General features: G+C 37.0%; 1 protein-coding gene and 12 non-coding genes across 16 annotated transcripts; 1 reads left to right on the forward strand and 12 right to left on the reverse strand.

The window, feature by feature from the left end:
* Positions 1-629: 629 nt before the first annotated feature.
* Positions 630-15681, reverse strand: LOC149692037 (carboxypeptidase D-like). Of its 4 annotated transcripts, XR_016382601.1 has the most exons (11): positions 15315-15679; positions 10145-10381; positions 5813-5910; positions 4854-5026; positions 4586-4773; positions 4336-4509; positions 4118-4270; positions 3913-4055; positions 3641-3847; positions 2091-2239; positions 1136-1273 (listed from the first exon to the last, which is right to left on the reverse strand). XR_016382601.1 is itself a non-coding variant. In XM_089867693.1 (10 exons), exons 1-10 carry the CDS (start codon positions 15316-15318, stop codon positions 1115-1117), a joined length of 1536 nt encoding a protein of 511 aa, XP_089723819.1. In that variant the 5' UTR covers positions 15319-15681; the 3' UTR covers positions 630-1114. The 4 variants fall into 4 exon arrangements, 3 of the variants coding, with proteins under 3 accessions (XP_089723819.1, XP_089723820.1, XP_089723818.1); XM_089867693.1 differs by lacking the exon at positions 2091-2239 and having other exon boundaries at positions 630-1273; positions 15315-15681; XM_089867694.1 differs by lacking the exon at positions 2091-2239 and having other exon boundaries at positions 630-1273; positions 3752-3847.
* Positions 15682-17664: 1983 nt separating this feature from the next.
* TRNAE-UUC (transfer RNA glutamic acid (anticodon UUC)) lies at positions 17665-17736 on the reverse strand. Its single transcript has one exon. It is a non-coding gene; the product is annotated as a tRNA-Glu (tRNA).
* An 82-nt stretch (positions 17737-17818) lies between these two features.
* On the reverse strand, positions 17819-17890 carry TRNAE-CUC (transfer RNA glutamic acid (anticodon CUC)). The gene has a single exon. It is a non-coding gene; the product is annotated as a tRNA-Glu (tRNA).
* An 82-nt stretch (positions 17891-17972) lies between these two features.
* On the reverse strand, positions 17973-18044 carry TRNAE-UUC (transfer RNA glutamic acid (anticodon UUC)). Its single transcript has one exon. It is a non-coding gene; the product is annotated as a tRNA-Glu (tRNA).
* An 82-nt stretch (positions 18045-18126) lies between these two features.
* TRNAE-CUC (transfer RNA glutamic acid (anticodon CUC)) lies at positions 18127-18198 on the reverse strand. The gene has a single exon. It is a non-coding gene; the product is annotated as a tRNA-Glu (tRNA).
* Positions 18199-18280: 82 nt separating this feature from the next.
* On the reverse strand, positions 18281-18352 carry TRNAE-UUC (transfer RNA glutamic acid (anticodon UUC)). Its single transcript has one exon. It is a non-coding gene; the product is annotated as a tRNA-Glu (tRNA).
* Positions 18353-18433: 81 nt separating this feature from the next.
* On the reverse strand, positions 18434-18505 carry TRNAE-CUC (transfer RNA glutamic acid (anticodon CUC)). The gene has a single exon. It is a non-coding gene; the product is annotated as a tRNA-Glu (tRNA).
* Positions 18506-18586: 81 nt separating this feature from the next.
* Positions 18587-18658, reverse strand: TRNAE-UUC (transfer RNA glutamic acid (anticodon UUC)). The gene has a single exon. It is a non-coding gene; the product is annotated as a tRNA-Glu (tRNA).
* Positions 18659-18740: 82 nt separating this feature from the next.
* On the reverse strand, positions 18741-18812 carry TRNAE-CUC (transfer RNA glutamic acid (anticodon CUC)). The gene has a single exon. It is a non-coding gene; the product is annotated as a tRNA-Glu (tRNA).
* An 82-nt stretch (positions 18813-18894) lies between these two features.
* Positions 18895-18966, reverse strand: TRNAE-UUC (transfer RNA glutamic acid (anticodon UUC)). The gene has a single exon. It is a non-coding gene; the product is annotated as a tRNA-Glu (tRNA).
* Positions 18967-19042: 76 nt separating this feature from the next.
* Positions 19043-19114, reverse strand: TRNAE-CUC (transfer RNA glutamic acid (anticodon CUC)). The gene has a single exon. It is a non-coding gene; the product is annotated as a tRNA-Glu (tRNA).
* Positions 19115-19196: 82 nt separating this feature from the next.
* Positions 19197-19268, reverse strand: TRNAE-CUC (transfer RNA glutamic acid (anticodon CUC)). The gene has a single exon. It is a non-coding gene; the product is annotated as a tRNA-Glu (tRNA).
* A 705-nt stretch (positions 19269-19973) lies between these two features.
* TRNAE-CUC (transfer RNA glutamic acid (anticodon CUC)) lies at positions 19974-20045 on the forward strand. Its single transcript has one exon. It is a non-coding gene; the product is annotated as a tRNA-Glu (tRNA).
* Positions 20046-21257: the final 1212 nt, after the last annotated feature.

Below are 21257 nucleotides of genomic sequence, written 5' to 3' on the forward strand. Positions count from 1 at the left end.
CGGGATATCGGTCTGGCTCGAAACAGTAATTCGCGCGGTTTTTCAAACCATATTTCAACACCCAAGCTTCTGTTTCCGTCTTAATTGTTAACTAAGCCTATAATTTAACGTAGGCCAACAATAGTGTCGCAAACTATATCTAGGACGCCTAAATTTCCCTAGCGTTACGGGCCATAGATGTAAAAAGCTAATTCTTTGGGAATAAAACGAAACCTGTGGTTTTCTTACCGTGTTTGGGTCAACACTTGCCCGTAATCACCCAACTTAGCATTCCTTTCTTGTTTATTTTGACAGATAATGGAAAATATGTGGCCCATGTGGAACTCAACGCCAGAGGATTGCACCTTAAATTTCATCGCTGAAGGTAGGTAAGTTTAATTTTCTGTAATCGTTTACGAACGGCAACAACTCATGGGAAACTTCACAACACTGAATTGCTTTGGCAAGACAAAGTGTTTAGTGTACAGTAACATGTTCAAACATGGCCAACATGGAGTCCTTTATTCTAAAACTAAAAACGGTAATCTAAGTTGGCCATGGTTCAAAAGACGAAGGTTGGTTTGTAGGTAGGTCTACCTCGTGCGTAAATACTGCGCGGGATTTCAAAACGACGACGACGACTACTATCATTTTAGTAAAATGTTTACAACTTTATTATCAAATTCATTGTCTTAGACAATCGCAAATATTCAAAACTGAAAAGTTTGTCCGTAAACAATATTTTCGGGGAGTCGTGTCATGAGGGGCCAGCCCTATAATTTTCGTCAAAAGTTTTTTTATTTATTATAATAACCGTAAAAATAGCTGTACTTGTGATGAAAAGGTATCATATCAAATCGCATCGACTTTGAAATTGATACACATATTTAATTGCTGTGCGGGATATACTAGTTAAAACGACTTGGACGCCAACAAAAACTGGTATTTCAATGGGAATTTTCTATATTTATATATGTTTTGGTCGCGTCCAAGCCGCTCAAACTCTATAACATTAAAAACTAATAATAAAACTTCTATATACAAATATACTTCAGGGTGTTGTCGTTAACGAGCGATTCACTAACTAGGTCTAATTCGTGACTATAGGCGATTTTTCAGTTCTGATTTTCGCGCGTCATCCTCCTCCCAATATTCCCGCGAAAACTCTATTGATGCCTTTGGAGATGGTTGTAATGAGCGAATCTGCTATCGTTCCTTGAGGAGGTCTTCTCGTGGGAAACAACGATTGACCCGGAAATAATAGAGAATTATTTCGACGCAAAAATGGACGATTCTATATAAAAATTCAGGAGGAAACGGAGTTTAGAGGCTGAGATAAGATTAAAGCAGTACGTGAGAACGTTAATTCAGTAATTTAAGCGTTAATTTTTATTTCCCGAATAAAAAACCTTACCTTTATCGCTGAAACGTTTTAATAGGCCTCGGGAGTCGGGAATAACTTTAGAATTTGAGAACTTTGCTTCAAAATGGGCCAATAATTAAGAATATTGTATAATAATAGTAAAGTAGCCCTAAGCGTTCTTTACTCGGAACCGAAGGTTTAAACAAAGAGTATCAAGGCATAAGGAATGGAAACTATTTCAGGACCTTTTTTCACAATGTGGTTAGTTAGTTACGGGTCTTGTCCACCCAACTTCCGTAGGTGTTTTGATTGGCCATTTGAACTAGGGATAGTGTTTTTCCCTTTAGTGTTATTAGTCTACTTCTGTCATAGAACATTTTCGACTCAAAATCACACAAAGAACATCCCCCTTAATTTATGGCAGACTTATCATTAACACCGTCTTGTATTATCACTCCCATTTTGAAACCCTCATCTTGGCCAATTTGATCTGACCCGTATTGAAATCATATCCCGTTTCCTAAATTCCTTTACTGAAGAGGGACCCAAGATTTGAGGAATGAATTCCTTACCTGTTATTCTACTTCGACTCACAACGTAAAACCTCTCGACCCTACTTACCTTGATAGGGCAACCAATTCAGTGACCGGCAATGGACTGGTTTTGTTAGTAGGACAACCCGCGAGAAAATTAACATAACATGCCAAATATTTTAAGGGAAAAGATATAAAATAAAACACCACTCCACCTTTTTTGTTATATATATTATAGCGCTATGAAAATAACTTCTTTTGATCAATTTTGTTTCGTAAAAAGGTTTTTGATTATTTCCTATCGAAAAGACATTGTCACCAAGAGATAGTTTACTCCCAATACCAAGAAACTCCAACCAAAGACCTGAAGGAGCAAATTGAGATTTTTGAAAATGAAATATCGAAACCTTTTTTTATATAAATAAGTTGAAAGAAACGGACGGGGGTTTGAATGCTGCATGGTAATATTGACAAATTCACTCATCGCAACGTACGCGAAAATGTGTTTCCGGGGTTTTCAAATATCAGAACTTGCATTCATCTTTAAATGAATGGGATTTTTTGAACTAATCTTTTCATTGAAGGGATTAAACCGACTTTGACTCGCGTTTCAGTCTCGAGGGAAACGTGAAAATACACCCACATAAATATTTATAATAACATATGGTAGGCGAGTAAGTGATTATGTTCATTTTACGCGAAGAGAATCGCAAATTTAGTATTAGAAACTTCAACAGCTTTTTAACTACGTCCTTCACTATCTCGCCCAACTTTTGCAATAAACAACAACTCATTATGGGATACTCTAATGCGCAAAATGCCATTGCCACTATATAACAAAAATTCCATTCCAAGTGCAACTGTGCGAGCGAGTGCTTTACACGTCATTGCTTAATTAGTTCCTATAAACAACTTAAGTGGGTTTTCTTTGCCAAAAAGAGTGGTTGGTGAGTCAGTGCGTGAAAGGAAAGAGACTATAAGGTGTTATTTCGAAATAAAAAGACATTTATTTAGTTAAAAAAATAATAATTAAAAAAAGACAAAACACAATATCATGCAAAACACATTTCTCAAAAAAAGACGTCTCGAAACAATATTTATAAAAATTGGTGCCTGAAATACTTATAACGATGAATTATTTCCCCCTTAACTTATAAATTACTGAAAGTTAAAGGCGCGTTAGTTTTGCGACGTTTCATCAGTTTCTACCGCTATTTTGCGTCATACATTTTGGCACACGCTTAGTTATTGGCGTTTAAAGTCTGTCATCAGCCAAGCTAATCGTAATTAAGGGGGAAATTTAGAATAATATTATATCACAAGCGTCTTTCGTTGGGTTCAAAGTTAAAGAGATTCTTCTCAATGTTACTCTGTTCTAACAAGATCTTAATCCAATCGCGCACATCAAGGACACGAGTGAAAGGGCGGCAACGTTAACCGAAGCCGAATTCGAAATAGATTCGTAAGCATTGACCTCGGGTTGACCCTCTTGGGCTTCGGGATTAGGGGATCGCGCCGCGTGGGAATAGTGGACAGTGCCAGAAGGGGACGAACCGCTACCGTAGTTATAACCGTAACCTTTAGAGTAGTAATAGACCCGGGTTCTAGGGGCAACGGGATCAGCAGCAGCGTCAAAAGAGCGAGCGTGAGCGGTTGATTCGTCCGGGAAGTGAGTGTTTTCGGAGCGAAGTGGTGGTAAAGAATCGGGTAGGATACCGTGGGTCACCGGAGAAGTGGGAGGAAGGTAAGGTTGTTGGTTGATTACCGTAGAGCCGGTCCCATCATCGGCGTACGCTGAATCGGAGGCCCCGTTGTGTCTGTCCCCGTAAGGAACTTCCCATTCTTCCGTCGTTCCCTCGTGCGGATTCGAACTTACCAAACGCGAAGGATACATTGTGAAATTGTGAACAGTTACACCCGTACTCGTCACCACGAACTGGGTCTCCGTGGGTAGGAACCCTTCCTTGTACGCCTTGAAGCGAAATTATCGGTTATTTCACGTGACGCGACAAAATATTTAACCACTATGGCACTCACCTCTAAAGTGTAGGTACCAGGGAGCAATATCCTCCAGTACTCTCCGTTCTTCGTCGATCGGAACCCGATATCTCTGCCTTTAATCTTAAGGGTCACTTTGGCCAACGGAATGTTCTTATGGTCATTGATCAAACCCTTAACGCCTATCAAGGGACAATCATGGTTTAAATATATTAATTCAATTATTGCAAAGAAGAAACATTACCTCTATGTACTTCGGCGATGAACCTCAGCAGAGATTTACTATTAGCCCTCCAATATTTACGCAAGTCCCCTCGGAATGGATACTTGCAACAACTAATCTCGAATGTGACCTCCATACAACCTGTCCAAATATAATTGTAATCCTGCATACCACCTGAAAATCAATGCAAGGAGATGTTGGCTATTGACTGATTTCGCGATTATATTTAAATATCTTACCCGTCAATGGGTACCAGGCTGCTCCGTTGGTAGTTCCATTAGGGAATTCAAGACCACCGTCTCGACACGGAATGCCACGATGCATCGTTTCGTGGTTCGTAGAATAAACTAAGGCCAAATGTTGAAAGACGTCGTTGTCCGGAGTCAGCGAAGATGTGCTATAACTCGAAAATACTAAATTCGTATTTTTAAAAATTTATTCAGATATTCCATTTAATTTAATTTAAAGATAGGCCATTAGAAACCTTACTAGAATTAGGTGTGTTGTCGAAGGGATAACTAGCCACCAGGGCTCCTCCGTGGATATTGCCGGACAGGACAAAATTGTTGGAATTCAACCAATCTCGCGTTACTTTCGTTTCGGGTTGCATCTCCTTGTCGTTGGCTTTGAAATAATCCGGGAAGTTTCGGTTTAAATCGTAACCCCTCGCGTTATACCTGCGTAATTATAATTAGCAGCGCTTTTTAAGAATTGTTTTAAATGTGCATGTCGAAATTGTAAAGGTTGATCCCCTTACCTTCCCTTCACTCCCGAACAAAACCCTTCAGTGGCAATTTCGAAGCCATCAGGATTCATGGAAGGCATAAAATGAATTTTTGTGTTATCCACAAGCCAACGAATATAGCTGTCATGGTGGTAATTGTCGATTAAGTGCATGATGACATGAAGTAACAGCTCTCTACCCACGGCCTAGGTTATGATGATAAAATTAATGTAAGAAAGTTTTTTTTATTTACAAAACGTGTGATTCTAAGCCGAGGTCAACCGCCCCTAAAGGGTTTGTTAAAACGTCCATGTTAAAAATTCATTTTCCAAATATAGTCCTGTTATACAGGGTGTTCGTCCGGGCCACTATTTTCAAGTTATGATTGAGTTTTTGAGGGATGACCCCTTAAGTAAATTAGAAATCATTGTCTTTCAGTTTCTTAGTTAAATTTAAGGGGTCATCCGTAAAATACTCAAATAATCTTAACTTGAAAACAGTGTCCCTTAGGACAAAAATGGAGATAGAAGTAACATTTTCGACTCAAAATCGACCAAAGAACATCCCCCAGACTTATCAGAAACACCCTGTATATTTCCCTGCGCGGTTTCAGTATCGAATTCTGTAAATACGGTTTCCAAGTCAACATCATTGAAAAATCATCCTTTTGGAAAAACAAATTTTATCTACATCGATCACGTACGCTAGAAGTTTGCGTTCAAAGTGCTCCAAGCGGAAAGGTTAATCGTGTTTACAGAATTCATTTCGCCATCGGCAGATATGATAGGGACCACAGGGTGAAATGGAAAATCATGTTAAGTTTGAAGTTTTTTCACTAATTTATTCATTTGAAGCCTATAATATTATTATAACCAAATGGTTTGTGATTATTCAAGGGATAGTAAAATGTTGTTGAATATTCCCCCCCCCCCCCACCCATTTCACCCTGGATTTAGAACAACTGAAAAATATAAAACGTAATTAGGACATGCCTCATTTCCGTGCATATTAGCCACATATTTAACTTGAGGTTTCAGTATCACATCTTGTTGAGGATGTTTGCTCAGCGCCAGCACCCATAGATCTCTTCCTATAATAATACGTGGAAAATAAAATAATTGAAATACAAATAAATAGAATTCACGCCCAATTCTGAGAGAGATGACGGCTGAGAAATATTTAACGCTACAAAAACAACTAGACTGCTTCTATGTGTTTATGGGAATTTAAGCTTAGATGCCCTACTTAAATTAACAAGAAAAAAGGTACCCGACCCTAGCTAGCTAGACGTGTATGATGTTTAATTTTTTTTCTTGTGTGACGCCAGGGCGGGGTTGCATCAAAGAATTACGGTAAAACTTGGAAGAAATATCTATCTAATCCCGTATAGAAAAATTATTAAGTTTCCCCTCATTAGACCGTAAAGAACACGCAAAGAGAACAATAGGAGCATTTTATTTTGTTTAACATTCTTTAATCTTATAGGCAACCTCGATTAAATATATTTCAATCCGGGAATTCGTTATATTAAAATGGAAAGTAGGTCTACACAAGGGTGGATGTTTTGAAACGCATTGAGAAAAAAATGTATTTTAAGAATTTCACGGAAAAATTCGCCTCAGAAAACCTAAAACTTTCTCGGGAAATTCTCCTTAACATTCAAATAACTTTTGGTAGAAATTCTGTATATTTAGGCCAATGAAATATTGATTGTCGCCCTAGGACACATCATGGGTCAGATCGAGTAGTAGCATGCCATGTGAATTTCCCATAGAGCTTAGTAGGGCCAACGATGGGGACTGACATAACTCTATTGGTATTTTATGAAGTTTATTTCTGTTATATTTTAAATGAAAGTTAAATTAAACTTAAATTTATGTTTTGGAATGCGAAAGGGAAATAGATAGATCATAACAAGAACTCGTATGTGACATGATGAATAGTCATATTTGGTTTTTCAATTTTCCATCAGCTCATATTATAGAAATGAAATTTCTACTACAGTTCTTCATATACTCTTTGCTTTTTCCACGTTCATGATTATTACTTTTCTTCGCAAAAACTTTTCACTTATTAATTTTTCTTTTAATAATTTTATTTGAAATGACAGCTGGGTTCATTTTTCCGCGAGCGCAGGGCGCAGGTAGACCCGCCTTTTTAATATGCAAAAGTAAATTATATAGACAAAGGAATAAACCCCACGTTTCTCTAATTACAAAGACGATTAAATTTTTTTCTTTTTTCATTTTTCGAAATGAATTGTCATTATCATCTCTTACGTAATTAAATAATTATGTTAATTTCAATATGATAATTTTAGGCCAAGATCATAATAGTTTCACAATAAAGGACAAAAAACCTAAATTAACCCTCTATAGATCATCAGCCTAATTTTTTTTAAAATCTATGTTCAAATTCGTTACGGGTATTTCTACACTTAGTTTTATTTTTTATTAAATTTTTTAAGCTTGATTGGTATTAGGAAATTAAAAACGAAACTTTATTCGAGAATTCGTAATTTATTCGTTAGGGAAGAAGATGAATATTCTTCTTCACGTTTTAATTATTCGTAGTAAAAGGAAAGTTTCCCCGTTTTAAAAGTCTTTAATATTTAATTTTAATATTAATTGAAAAACGTCACGTTTATTTTGTTTAAATTTATTCCAAACACGATTTGATTTTAATATGACTATGTTTTTAAATTATTTTAATTTCTACAAGACGAAAATAACTTTTAATTCAATTAAATCGTCTTCATTTAGTTTAGGCCGGGGGTTAATCAATCCTCGGATGTATTCGCAAATCTGCTATAATACTAGGCTAGTCGCCATTTTACCAAGATGGCCGCTTATTGGAAAGTATAACTTCACCATGTGAAATATTAGCTTCCTACGCATACCAATTTGGGCTATCAATCAGTCTGGATATGTAATTTAGTTTATGGGGCCCATTTCAATGAAATTTTAGTTCCCTTACAAGACTGTAAAATCTGCAACTTTTAGAGACAAAATTATAGTTGTCGATTGATTGATTGATCGATGTTCCCTATCAAGCGATTTAGTGTAGGAATATGTTAATTTACTCCATAAACAAACGCAAAAAAAGAAAATAATAAAACTATCTCCGTATAAAATTTCAACCTCGAAATAAACAGAAAATTTATTATAAATAAACGTTTTGGTATTCTTTTCCCGGACCCTTATTAAGGACACGTAGGTAGGTTGGTTTATCATCCAAGCCAAAGATCCTAAAACTCGTCACTCAAAAAAAAAAAAACATTACAACTAGTTTCAAGAATCAGGATATCGTTCAGTCAGGGAATTTCTATAAAGTGCTGTCATAAGTTTATAAGAAATAAGTTTGTCACCTTGCCGTTCTTGAACTAACTCGAGCTGTAACTTAAGTCTCTTGCATTACGAAGTATAGGATGTGTCATACTTATGGATGTAATATATCTTATAAACTTATGATAACGAAAGAACTAAATGAGTTTTAAGTTATATTAGGGTGGAGACGTTGGGACCCCGTAAAGTGTTGTATAAGACCCAAATTTAATTCGGCTATAGGACAAAAGAGAGGTATTGTTGCGGCACCGTCCATTTTTGACCTTACCCCTCGCTCTAATAACTTTTACCTTGATAATTGTTTCGACGGATCTTTTCAGACGTATGAAAGAAATTTTGGCAAGAAAAAGATAACACGCCCTAATCTCGACCCTTTTATATACATATATGCATGCATGTGGGTTTGTGTGTCTAGATATATTTAACCTTTACTAAATGCACGGTTACCGGTGTAATGTATATACAAATTAATCGATTTATGGGGGTATCCAATTTCCGGAAGTATCTTATTTGATTTCCAATTAGCCATCGACGAAGATCCGGATAACAGATCTTCCTAAGCTTCTTTATCCTAAATTGAACTGAGTATACGTTCACACAGAGTGGTGCGTTGTTGAAGTAGCAGACAAACATGATATTTATTAGCCTTAAAGGGAATTAAAATACTAGAATTGGATAGAACGTATATAGTGAATATTTTATATTGAAAATAATAAGTTAACTTACTGATATATGTATTGTCAATTATACCAGAGCTCATACATCTATACTTTAAAAAGGCTAATGACAAAGGAATATTTTTAAACGCGTTAATGCGATCAGAGCTCAATTGCCTATGAAATAATACACTAAAATTGCAACTGAACACCTCTTTCAAATTAAGTGTGGACCATAAAACATATTAAATTTGGCTCAATTAATTTTAACTGGCATTTTTTTTTCTTCTTCGAGACCCAATTTACTGGCAACGAGTTAATGAAACACTGCATTAAAATTTATTAGCCTTCGTTCGATTTTTTTAAGTAAAATAAAATTGAGGGAAGTTTGAACGCAAACCAGCTCTTGATTTTTAACGTATTTGCGCTAGATTATCTGACCATGATTTGGATCAAAATCTATCTCGAAATGGCGATCGAAGAACAAAATAGGGTTTTCGCAACGCGGGAAAGAATGGTATTTTACATAACGAAACCAGTTTATATAATGGGAAGTTTAATACCTTCTCGGATAGTTAGTATTTTGAAATTCCTATAAATTGCGTGAGAAAATGGGTTATACGTGATTTTGAAGATGAGTACAAAAATAAAAGGTGAAGTATTTAAAATTGTCCTGAGAACGATTGGTATGTAATATAAATAATAATTTTGATTAACTAAAATAACCCGTTGCCACGTTGTCATTGATGAAACGTTAGCAAATGACAAGGAGAAATTTTGGCAAAATTGTGGGGGAGGGGGGGTTCCGACTTTTTAAATTTTCAAATAAATTTGATTTAATTAAATATACAAGTTGACACTTGGTCCTTATCACTATCGGCCTTGAATACGGAACCGGACCAGCCTATCAGTTAGTCCTCATCCTTAAACAGAATAGGGGAAAGTTTTCCGTTCTAGCTAATTTTCTTAATCGCTCAAAAACACTTCTCGGAAACCCAGAAAGGCAGTTTCCTGAGGAAGTTATATTAACAATATGATAAAATACCGATAATTCAACATTTACTAATAGTATAAGCCACGAGATTCCAGTGGTCCACTGTAACCGTTTATTCAGCAGCTTATCATAACGAGTACACATTGGGAAGACGCTGGTAATATCATTCTATTCTCATGGCCTATTCGCCCGCGGATACCAAAGGTCAAAACCACATTAAACCATTGCGAAAATAACGATGCTAAGAACAAATATAATATACTTCCTGCGACAAATACACAAATTGAAACAACAAATAAATAAATAAACGAGATATCACTTTGCACTTACCCTGCACCGATTTTCCGATGGAATAAACTTCAGCGAAATCAGGATAGGTCCTGCTGATATTGTGTAAAAGATTGGTCATTTCATCGTGATTGTGATACACAAAATCCAATTGATAACCCCGAACGTATTGAACAGCGGACATATAGATGAAAAAGACAAGGGTCATGACCCCCGTCATGTACCAATAAGCCAACTTCATCGTGCCGTACCCGTAGGTATGATTATTAGAAGAATGACCTGTCAACAAAGTTCAAAGTCGTAAAATTTCACGAACATCGCGAACATAAAACACTATGCCAAAAATTGTTAATCCACGTTTTAAAAAAAAATCTTTTGGCGTATTAGAAAACCACACAAGACACAAGAGGGTTTGAAATGAAGAGAGAGATCAACTTCCGCGGTGGGATTCACGTCGGTGTGAACGACCAGAAGTTCTTAGCAAGATACCTGCTGACGTTCCAACTTCTTTTTTTTAATATATAATATTTCTAAGCGAGATTTAAAACTAGAGGCTAAATTCAGGCCCAATTCTCGCGTTTCAACAGTATACCAAACAAGGGGAAATTTTTATAACGGGATTTAAACGCTTCTGGCTTGGACTATTCCAGCACCAGCCGGTTGTCTAACGGTACTTTTTTTACGGTTCTGCTAAGAAGAAGAAGCAAAAGAAGAAAAATACCTTTTTTTGAAGTTCAAGCCCGCCAGCCAGGTTAACGGAGCATTCAAGCTCGCAGGCGAAAGAAACGCCCTTGAACTTCCAAAATACATTGAAATACGTATAAACAGCAGCACACAACCGCAGCCAGCGTGAAACGTACAGCGTTCACTATAGGTACAACCCATCCATACTTGTTAATTCAACGTAGCCATTTAGGCGCCCATTAAATATTCAAAGTAGGCGCTCAACGATGACTTTTGATGTGGTGTAATTAAGGGACTCGCTATACAGTATCCTTTATCAAATTAATGTTATTCCGGAACCAACTGAAGTCATTAGGCTTAGGAAATTCAAGATTTTGTTTTAATATTCTTAACGCATCTTAATCTCTAAAGGGATACAGTATGAATACGAATTCATACGGAAATAGCGTAATTAATTAATGTGAATTGATTACATATTGTTTATTGATAATAGTCGTTTCATTATCCCTTTTAGTTATTTCTTTCCCCATCAAATTCATCCCCGGGTAATTTTCTTAAGGAATTCTTCGATTTTAAAGTCGGGGATCTATGTGTTTTATCTATGGGGGAAACAGAGGAATTCCGATCGATAGTTTTTTTTATTGATAGGTGCCCTTAAGGGTTATTAGGGGCCTAGAAGACGATCCTTATTATTTTCAAGAGTATAATGAAATAAGCTGGCTTGCTACAAATGGTTAAAAATATCTAAACATTCCTTAGCTTAGTAGATTCCAACATATTATTGTAGTAAATAATTTGCCCCATAGTATTTAAAGTGTGTTCGATTAAGGTTTGGTTTGGCTTAGAGTTGTTTTAGATTCAGCTGGGCGGGTGGTTGCCGTCTGGTAAGGTTTGATTGTAGCATAGGTCATAAGAATTTTGTACTACAGAAGTTTTTTAGGGCGAACTCAAGAACTTCTAAGAAGTAGGTAAATTTGAGTCATTTTTCTGTCAGCCAAGCAATTCATATATTGACAAGGCAACCAAGCATCCCTTTCGTTCGTAACACTTTCTTATTATTTGAAAAGTCACCTAAGTAAAGGATATAATAAGAGAATCAAATTTAGCGATGAAAGTTTCGGATGGATGAAGAGGAGGAGACAAATTTCTTTTGTCATTTTCTTTCCCCATCAACCAAAAGGAAAAAAGCTGATAAAAATTTTTTCAATGGGTCATTTAAGTTCTTTCATAACCCTCTAATACTCTCTACAAGTATGTGTCCTCTAAAGGAGGCCTGTAGGAAAGGTATTTAAAGAAAGTTGCGCGCCATCTACGTTTGCCTTCCAAACTGGACCCAAATAAAGACGTGGCTACAGCCTATTGTCGGGTCCGGTCGGGTAACTCGGGTTAAGCCAGGGTAAAGATGCTGATGGAGATCACAGTAGGGTAATGGATTCTGTTTAGAGCTAATTCACCACCAGGGAGACGACAGTTTTCGAAAATACGTAGCCATGAGACACTCCACTCTTAAAAGGATAGCGAAAACCTTTCATTCCGTACTTATGGAAAGTATTATAGGGCTATGGATCTTCTCTTGCGACATGGCAATGCGCTGTTAAATTTTCCGAATTAATCTCAATGGAAAATGACATTTCTCTGATGAGGTTTTTTTCTTATTAAGGTTGAAGGCAATGTAAAAGCGCTTTCCCCTCAAAAAAACCCGAATTAAACTTCAACCTAAATTATATTATTAGACAAATTGATCATCGTTTAAGCCTAGTTCAATAAAATTCTCTAATAACAACCCATTTCTTTTATAAAATACGTACGTTCGAAGGACGTTTTAAAGTACGTAATAACCCTAAAATTATCCGTTGCAGACGGGAGTTTTTTTCTCCATAAACTCTAATTAGAACTATTTTTCAAAGCGAGCATAATAGATGGAAAGGGCAGGGTTTAAATATATAACGGAAATTTGATATCTCCAGGCGAAAATCTGTTAGTTCAGCCTTGTACTTTATTTCTTGCAAAATTAGAAGCTTTCTAATTTGCACGGGAAAAACGTGTTTCCTATGGAAGTAAAGCCTGTTTCTGAGATGGGAAACAGCTATACGTTTACAACCGTTATGTGGGTATAGCTGCGAAATATAGATATAAATGATGGAAGGGATCAACCGGATAATTATTTTGAGTAAAACGTTGCTGTACCGTCAAATAATTATTCAGATACATCTATGAAAATGCGCCTATCTTGTAAGAAGTATGATATGATAGGTCTGACTTCACGAGTGTTACAGCGACATTGTACTAGCTAAAATAAATGTTCGTTTGATCTGTTGCACCCTGTATTATAACTGTTATTGTCTCACTCTCACTTGCTCACTATCCCCCCCAAAAAAAATAAGCAGGAAAATTGTAAAAACCCAAAATTGGGATAAATAATATACGGGGATTTATAATTTCGTTTACGTTTATCTTCTTCCCTCAATTTTTATTTTTTTCGGGGGCGCAATGATCTCTTTTACGTTTCGTGAACTAAATCACGGTCATATCTATTATTGTTATAGGTTAAACGTATTGTTTTCTCCGTATAATTACAATAAAGGAAACGCTTAGAAAATGTTTAGTAAAAAAACCACCAAACTTCTCTTTCAAAATATAGGTTTTTTTTTTTCAAACAACAATTGTTGTTTTTCTTCCTGCCTTTTTTTTAAATTATTCTATATCCATAATTAATAGCTTGGGATAAACAATTAATTTAATCTATACGATATAATGAAATCATATAAACAAAAGGTGCATACATTAAAGACAGAGAATAAACGCGATGTATCGTGAAACAAAACATAAATGTTTGGGGGAGGTGATGGGAATAAATTTTTACAAAACGAGGTTGAATTTTTGTTTAAACGCGAGGTTCAATATATTTTGTGGAAAAGTACGCCTTTTGAATGTTTAAAAAGTTTAAATGAGTGATGTAGATACAGTTTCTGTTTGATTGTTCCATTATCCCATGTGAACCCGAACATCTGGGGCTGCTTTTATCATGAGTGGTATATAGACGCGAGACTGCGCTGTTATGTTAAAGTTTGCTACTAAAATGCGCGTGCTTTAACTCTAGAGTCCGTTTGTAGAACACTTACGAAGTTAATACTTGGAAATCATTATGCCTTACAATGAAAAACCGCCTTAAATTTGACCTATCAATATGTTTTTACCACTTGAGCTACTATAGTAGCACCAATCACTGAACACATAAAACTGCTTTCAACGGAGTGTTTTAACCCTTTAAGGTTGGATTATTATTATAGATACGGTTTATCGTGATTCATTATTAAAGAATACATTTAAACTACAAATAAAAAATTCATTTTTTTTCTCAAGATATCGCTTGCCACTTTTTCAAATTGAAACAGCAACACGTGTTTATTTACGTTGTAGTTTAGAAGGGGTTAGCACTTCTTTCGTGCATCGAGTACTTTTGAAAAATAAGAAAAATATTACAATGGAGGGCTTTGTTGAATAATTGAGCGAGGAATATACATAGTTATCGGACAAGGAGGATTCATAGCATTTACACAAGGAGACCTGGCTTTTGACACCACCAGGGAGTCTGGCCTCCTTGTGTAAATGCTATAAATCCTCCTAGTCTGAAAACTATATGTATATAAAGGCAAATGCGTTTTTGTCATAAAACAAAAATTTGCATTCCCCAAAATATGAAATACAAAGGGACACATACACTTCGTATCTATGGTATATACATCGTAGAATTGCGCAAACTTTTATATTTTTTTTTTTGCTATTTGGTCAACCAGCCATGTCCCCCATGTATCGTTTCCGTTTTAGATTTCGAAATTGAAACACGTAATGGGAGACGGATGGGACTTGGGTACTTTTTTTTACAATTTAAAATAAGGGTTGACGCTTGGCGCGTGCCAGACTTTGGAAGAATGATATCCTTTACGATATAAAGAATAGAGATTACAATCTTTTGAACAGTTGCCCAAAAACTGTATGGGTTTCTTAATGATATGATACAACCCCTTTTTAACAAGAATTTCTTTCAAATTTCAAAGCATTTCACGGAAACTAAGACCCCGTTGGTCTTGTAGATAAATACTTGTGTAAAGCTGCGTGCTACGAACCAAACCTATATATTATAAATTTATCACGCAATATGGGATATTGTATTGTTGCTAAGAGACTGAATGTAGATGTTCGAGCACACGTTCGTGAAAAACTAATTAAATTGAACGATTACTTGTACAAATTCCGAATGTCTGAAGTTTATTCATTGGGTCATAATTCAAAGTTCTTTTAGACGTTCAAACGCGAACGTCAACGACAATTCACTTTGAAAGACCATTTCTCGCGACTTGACGTTCGCGTTGACACTTTAAAATATTTTTTCTTAGCTTTGAACGTCTAATATTTCAATTTCTCTAAATTTCAAACACCTCTCAGTGAAAATCACATGGCGATAGCATAGAGTTCCACACTATTTATACACAAACTTTGATTTTAAAAAATAATTTTCTCAGCTTACCCATGTTTAGATTTAGATTAAACAAAATTCCTTCCAAGTGTCCGAAGTGAAACCAATTAAGTGACTGATGAATATTCACTAGCAAAACTTGGTAATTATCATGATATTACGGAGCTAGTAATCTAGGATTAGTGTTTAAAGCGCTGTTGGCTGCATTTGACAATTCAGTCTCGCGTGGTCCCAAGTTGATGGAATAATAATAAACACTTTAAAAGAGTATCTTCTAAACAGCGCTCTAAAAATTGGCGCGACAGCTGGCTTTCCTATTTAAGCCAGAGCTCGCGACCGGCCGCTCTACGACTCTAGTGGAGAATAGTCGAAGTGAAAAAAGCAAGACTGCCGTACTCAGCTCTTTGCCTTTCAAATATAAAAGAAGTGAAAGCTTTAACCAGTTTCTTTTCCCGCGCCCTTTTCAATCTTGATTTTTTAGCTCCGATTTCTCTTCCTCGCGGGCTTTATTCGATTCTTTTTTATTTTATCCATAGTTCTTTTTTTATTAATATTCTTTCGAAAGCTTAGTTCTTAAGATATTGCAATCTACCTCGTTACGCCAATTAAGAAAGCTGATCAAGAATTTACCGTAATAAAAAATTAAAGAGAACTTTTGATTAGGATAAAAGCTGTGAGCGACGAAATACGGATTGCGTAAACACAAGAAAATCCGGCGGGAAACGAATGATCTAAATTGAATTATCTAAGTTTATATACGCCCTATGCAAAAAGTTGATTGTAAATTATCAATAGGATGAAATGAACTTTAAGATCAACGGAGAAATTTGTTCTGGTTTGCATGGAATGAGGAGCAGATGAAATTAATCCCAAACTAACTACTTTTTATTACGTAAAAGTGTTTGGTTCAATTTATCGATCCAGGGTCGTCGAAAGAGTTAGTGGGCCCCGAGAAAATTGACCAAATTGTGTGCCTCCCTCAAAACAACAATACCTATACGTCCCGGACCCCGAGATGCGACGGGTCCAGGGGAAACTGACCCAATTCTCCCCACCCGCTTTGATGGCCCTGAATATTACCACAATTTTCGAAAATAGTACAATAACATCATAAAATGCAATATTTAATTGGGTATTTTCCCTTTATTTGTAAAGCTTTCTAAATATATCGTTTTATATCAAGATAAAGCAGCCTGTAAAATTCCGTTACTGTCAGCTCGGGATAAGCGTAAATTGCGATGGTATACACTATCGTTTTAATTAATCACTCTTTATACTATACGTTTCTCGAATGTGGATCATTTTTTTAAGCTTACTACATTCTTATAGGGTGAAGGTAAAGAGGTTTCCCTTAGAAGGTAACATTTCTTTTTTATTGTTTTCTGCGAGGCCAACAAGATAAATATACTATGAAAGGGAAATTAAAAATTCCCTCTCGAAGCAAAAAATTTAAAAAACTTAAAATTCCAAAGAGATTTTAAGGAAAATCCCTCAATAATATTTGGAAGCGTGTTTAATTACGCGTGAATGTTGGTATTGCATCTCAGCGGGGGATTACCCGAAAATACCTGGGATTTGTATATACTTTAATTTATTTAAAATTAGACGCTACCTTGTATTACCTAAAATATTTATATAGATCGGATATAATAACGTTTAGTTTTTTAGGTATTTATAGCCCGGCGAAATAAATATACAAAATATATATATGTATTTTAGGATTGGTTTTTGGTGGTCAATGGCTCGAGATTTTCGTAAAAATGAACTTTATATTGAAAATCGTGAAACTCAAGAAGTTCACAACTTTGCAGTTTATTATGAAAGGCACGCGTGTTACAGCACTTAACCTGGTTTGTGAGTAGTTTTTAGTGTTAATGCAATATTTGAGGAAATACCACCCCTGTAAAATTGCTTGACCCAGAGCACCGGTGTATAGCTGGGGAATCGTTATTAAAGCCGTCCATTGTTGGTGGTGTATACGCGTACAAAAAAAAGTTCGCATATACACCATTTGATGGAAATTAGGGCTGGGAAAAACCCTGCCTTCCAGCTCGCTTTCTGCCGCCTTCAATCCTGAGACGGCAAGGTATCAAAACCCTTGTCCGATACTGAGGGTTACGTCGGTCGGATGGGTCTGTTATTATGTACTTGCTAGCACACCACCTAAGGTGACGTACCGCCACTATTCAAAAGTACCACTTCCATGCCAGATCTGTCGGGTTGTACCGCCACCCTATGGTTCGAGTAGAAACTAAGAAAAAGTACCCCTTCCGACACCGGGAATCGAACCCGGGCATCTCGGGTGAGAGCCGAGTATCCTAACCTAAGCTAGCCTAACCTAACCTAACCTAACCAAAGCTAAGCTAAGCTAACCAACCTAATTGTACCGAAAAAGTACCACTTCCGACGCCGGGAATCGAACCCGGGCCTCTCGGGTGAAAGCCGAGTATCCTAGCCACTAGACCACGCCGGACTTGAAACATGGTCATAGTAATTACCAACAGTTGATGCACCGCAACCCTTTGGTTCAAGTACAAACCAAGAAAAAGTAGCACTTCCGACACCGGGAATCGAACCCGGGCCTCTCGGGTGAGAGCCGAGTATCCTAACCACTAGACCATGCCGGATCTGTTTGGTTCTCATAGTAATTACCATCAGCCGTTGCGATGCCACCCTTTATCTCAAATGGAAACTAAGAAAAAGTACCACTTCCGACGCCGGGAATCGAACCCGGGCCTCTCGGGTGAAAGCCGAGTATCCTAGCCACTAGACCACGCCGGACTTAACACATGGTCATAGTAATTACCAACAGTTGATGCACCGCAACCCTTTGGTTCAAGTACAAACCAAGAAAAAGTAGCACTTCCGACACCGGGAATCGAACCCGGGCCTCTCGGGTGAGAGCCGAGTATCCTAACCACTAGACCATGCCGGATCTGTTTGATTCTCATAGTAATTACCATCAGCCGTTGCGATGCCACCCTTTATCTCAAATGGAAACTAAGAAAAAGTACCACTTCCGACGCCGGGAATCGAACCCGGGCCTCTCGGGTGAAAGCCGAGTATCCTAGCCACTAGACCACGCCGGACTTGACACATATTCATAGTAATTACCAACAGTTGATGCACCGCAACCCTTTGGTTCAATAGAAACCAAGAAAAAGTACCACTTCCGACACCGGGAATCGAACCCGGGCCTCTCGGGTGAGAGCCGAGTATCCTAACCACTAGACCATGCCGGATCTGTTTCTTTCTCATAGTAATTACCATCAGCCGTTGCGCCGCCACCCTTTATATCAAATGGAAACTAGAAAAAGTACCACTTCCGACGCCGGGAATCGAACCCGGGCCTCTCGGGTGAAAGCCGAGTATCCTAGCCACTAGACCACGCCGGACTTGACACATTTTCATAGTAATTACCAACAGTTGATGCACCGCAACCCTTTGGTTCAAGTACAAACCAAGAAAAAGTACTAATTCCGACACCGGGAATCGAACCCGGGCCTCTCGGGTGAGAGCCGAGTATCCTAACCACTAGACCATGCCGGATCTTGTTGGTTCTCATAGTAATTACCATAAGCCGTTGCGCCGCCACCCTTTGGTTCAAATGGAAACTAAGAAAAAGTACCACTTCCGACGCCGGGAATCGAACCCGGGCCTCTCGGGTGAAAGCCGAGTATCCTAGCCACTAGACCACGCCGGACCTGACACTTGGTCATTACCAACAGTTAATGCGCCGCAACCCTTTGGTTCTAGTAGAAACCAAGAAAAAGTACCATTTCCGACACCGGGAATCGAACCCGGGCCTCTCGGGTGAGAGCCGAGTATCCTAGCCACTAGACCATGCCGGATCTGTCAGAGTCCCATGGCGTTTACGATGAATCGTTGCGCCGTAACCCTTTGTTTTAAACAGAAACCAAGAAAAATAACAACTTCCGACGCCGGGAATCGAACCCGGGCCTCTCGGGTGAGAGCCGAGTATCCTAACCACTAGACCACGCCGGATCTGCCAAAGCTCGTAGACAACTTCATCGACAAAATATAGGTAGTCCTTTAATAAAAATAGAACTAATAAAAATAATCTGCGTTTCGACACCATGAACCGCACCCGGCCGTATCGGTTGAAGGTCAAGTCACCTTAGAATAGCTTTTAATTTTAAATTTCAGATGGGATTGTATAATTTGTAGTAATTTTTGGAAAAAAATCGTTTTTTAGGATCTTAGTGGCATCTGTCTTATTTATTTATTTTAATCCCATAATGAAATAAATTTTAAATATTAATAATAGTTTAAAACAATTTTATTTTTAATATAAGTAATTATAATTTAAAACCAAACTTTAATTGTATTTGACTCAATCAAGGGAACATTAATTTAAAAAATAGATGGCAATACTTTCATTCATTTAAGAACTAAAAATCGATATGAAATGCGCGCCAAAATCAAGTTCTCAAATCCACGAGTTTACTTATATTTCCGTTTTATCAAATTCGCTAAATAACAGGATATATGCATACTAATTGGAATTTCTTTGTGTAGTCGTATTTTAATTAACGCTTCATAGTTTTTAAGTGTTTTTGGGATTTAAACCAAGAATACTATTAGGCACATGTAAGTTTCTTCACTTGTACCAATATAGAACGTTTAAAACTTGGAAAATTGCCACATAACTCTATGTTTTTTTGTAAAACCCCTTAGCTAAACCTTGAATCCGGCGTGGTCTAGTGGTTAGGATACTCGGCTCTCACCCGAGAGGCCCGGGTTCGATTCCCGGCGTCGGAAAAGGTTATTTTTTGACCTCTGTCCTTCATCCCGAACAAATTTCCATATGGATTGCGCAACGGTTAGACCGTATTTCGTTTTCAACCATTTAGAGAAGACCCCCAGTTACTACGCGTAGATACGATAGTCTGACTCAATTTCCTTTCGATATTGGCCTATCGCGCCACTGATGTAGTGACGTCACCAGTCTACAAATTTATTATAACAATGATCCTATAAATCGTCTTAATCTCTGTATAGCGATTAGATGTAACGGAACGCGCGATCGAAACGAGAATTTCACGACTAACGTCACGCCATTTAATCATCTCGAGACTCTCAAGTGTTTGTCTTTAATCGTTACGACAAAAACCGAAAACATTTTACAACACTTTACAAAATTAATAGATTAGATTAAAATATTTGGGCATTCCCTAGAAAATAATTCCCTGTAAATGCAATTCACGATTAACCAATTATATTACTCTATAAAATCGAATGATATTTTTTCGGTTTTATTGCAAGATTGTGAAGTACTTTTAGAGATAATTTTCAATGCTTTCCCAGGCATTTGCTCTTTTTTTACGCAATATCAGGGTTTTTAAGGTTTGCAAGAACACATTTCAACTCTTCCTTTATCTGTTTTTACGTAACCTAGGCCTATATTCTGAAGTATTTACCATATGATTCTCTTTTCCGGATTAAACTACCAAGGGGTAGGGCATTTTCATAAAATCATGTACAATATCTCAAATAATCTAAGCTATAGAAAAAAGAACGCCAAAATAAATGTTTCCAATATCTTTAGCAGTTATATAAAGTTTTATAAAACCTTAAATGTCCAACCCCTCTATCCTTAAAAAGTAATTATAACCTTTATTATTATTTTGAATAATCTTAAAATCTATAGAAAATAATCAAAAGTAAATGAGGTCAAAAGAATCAAAAACATATTTAAGGTGTAGTTAATAAATGGTTAGGTTATAATTCCTGATTTCACTGTAATTATCGCTGCCTTAAGGGGGTTCAATTCGATCAACCAGTAACCAGTTTATTCCCGATTTTTAAAAACGTATAAATAATCGAATTATTTATTCAACTAAGGCGACTTATCGTGGTGGAAGTTTGCGTCTGTCAAGCAGGTTTTGTATTCAAGGACACCGCGCTTTTAAAAGTAGTAGTGGCAAGACTTGAAAAATACCATTTTGCTTAACCCTCTGGCATTAACTTTTT

Source organism: Phalangium opilio, unplaced genomic scaffold (assembly GCF_054372755.1).
Source record: "Phalangium opilio isolate 3A_F unplaced genomic scaffold, DU_Popi_V2 ptg000024l_1, whole genome shotgun sequence".
NCBI classification, from domain to species: Eukaryota; Metazoa; Arthropoda; class Arachnida; order Opiliones; family Phalangiidae; genus Phalangium; species Phalangium opilio.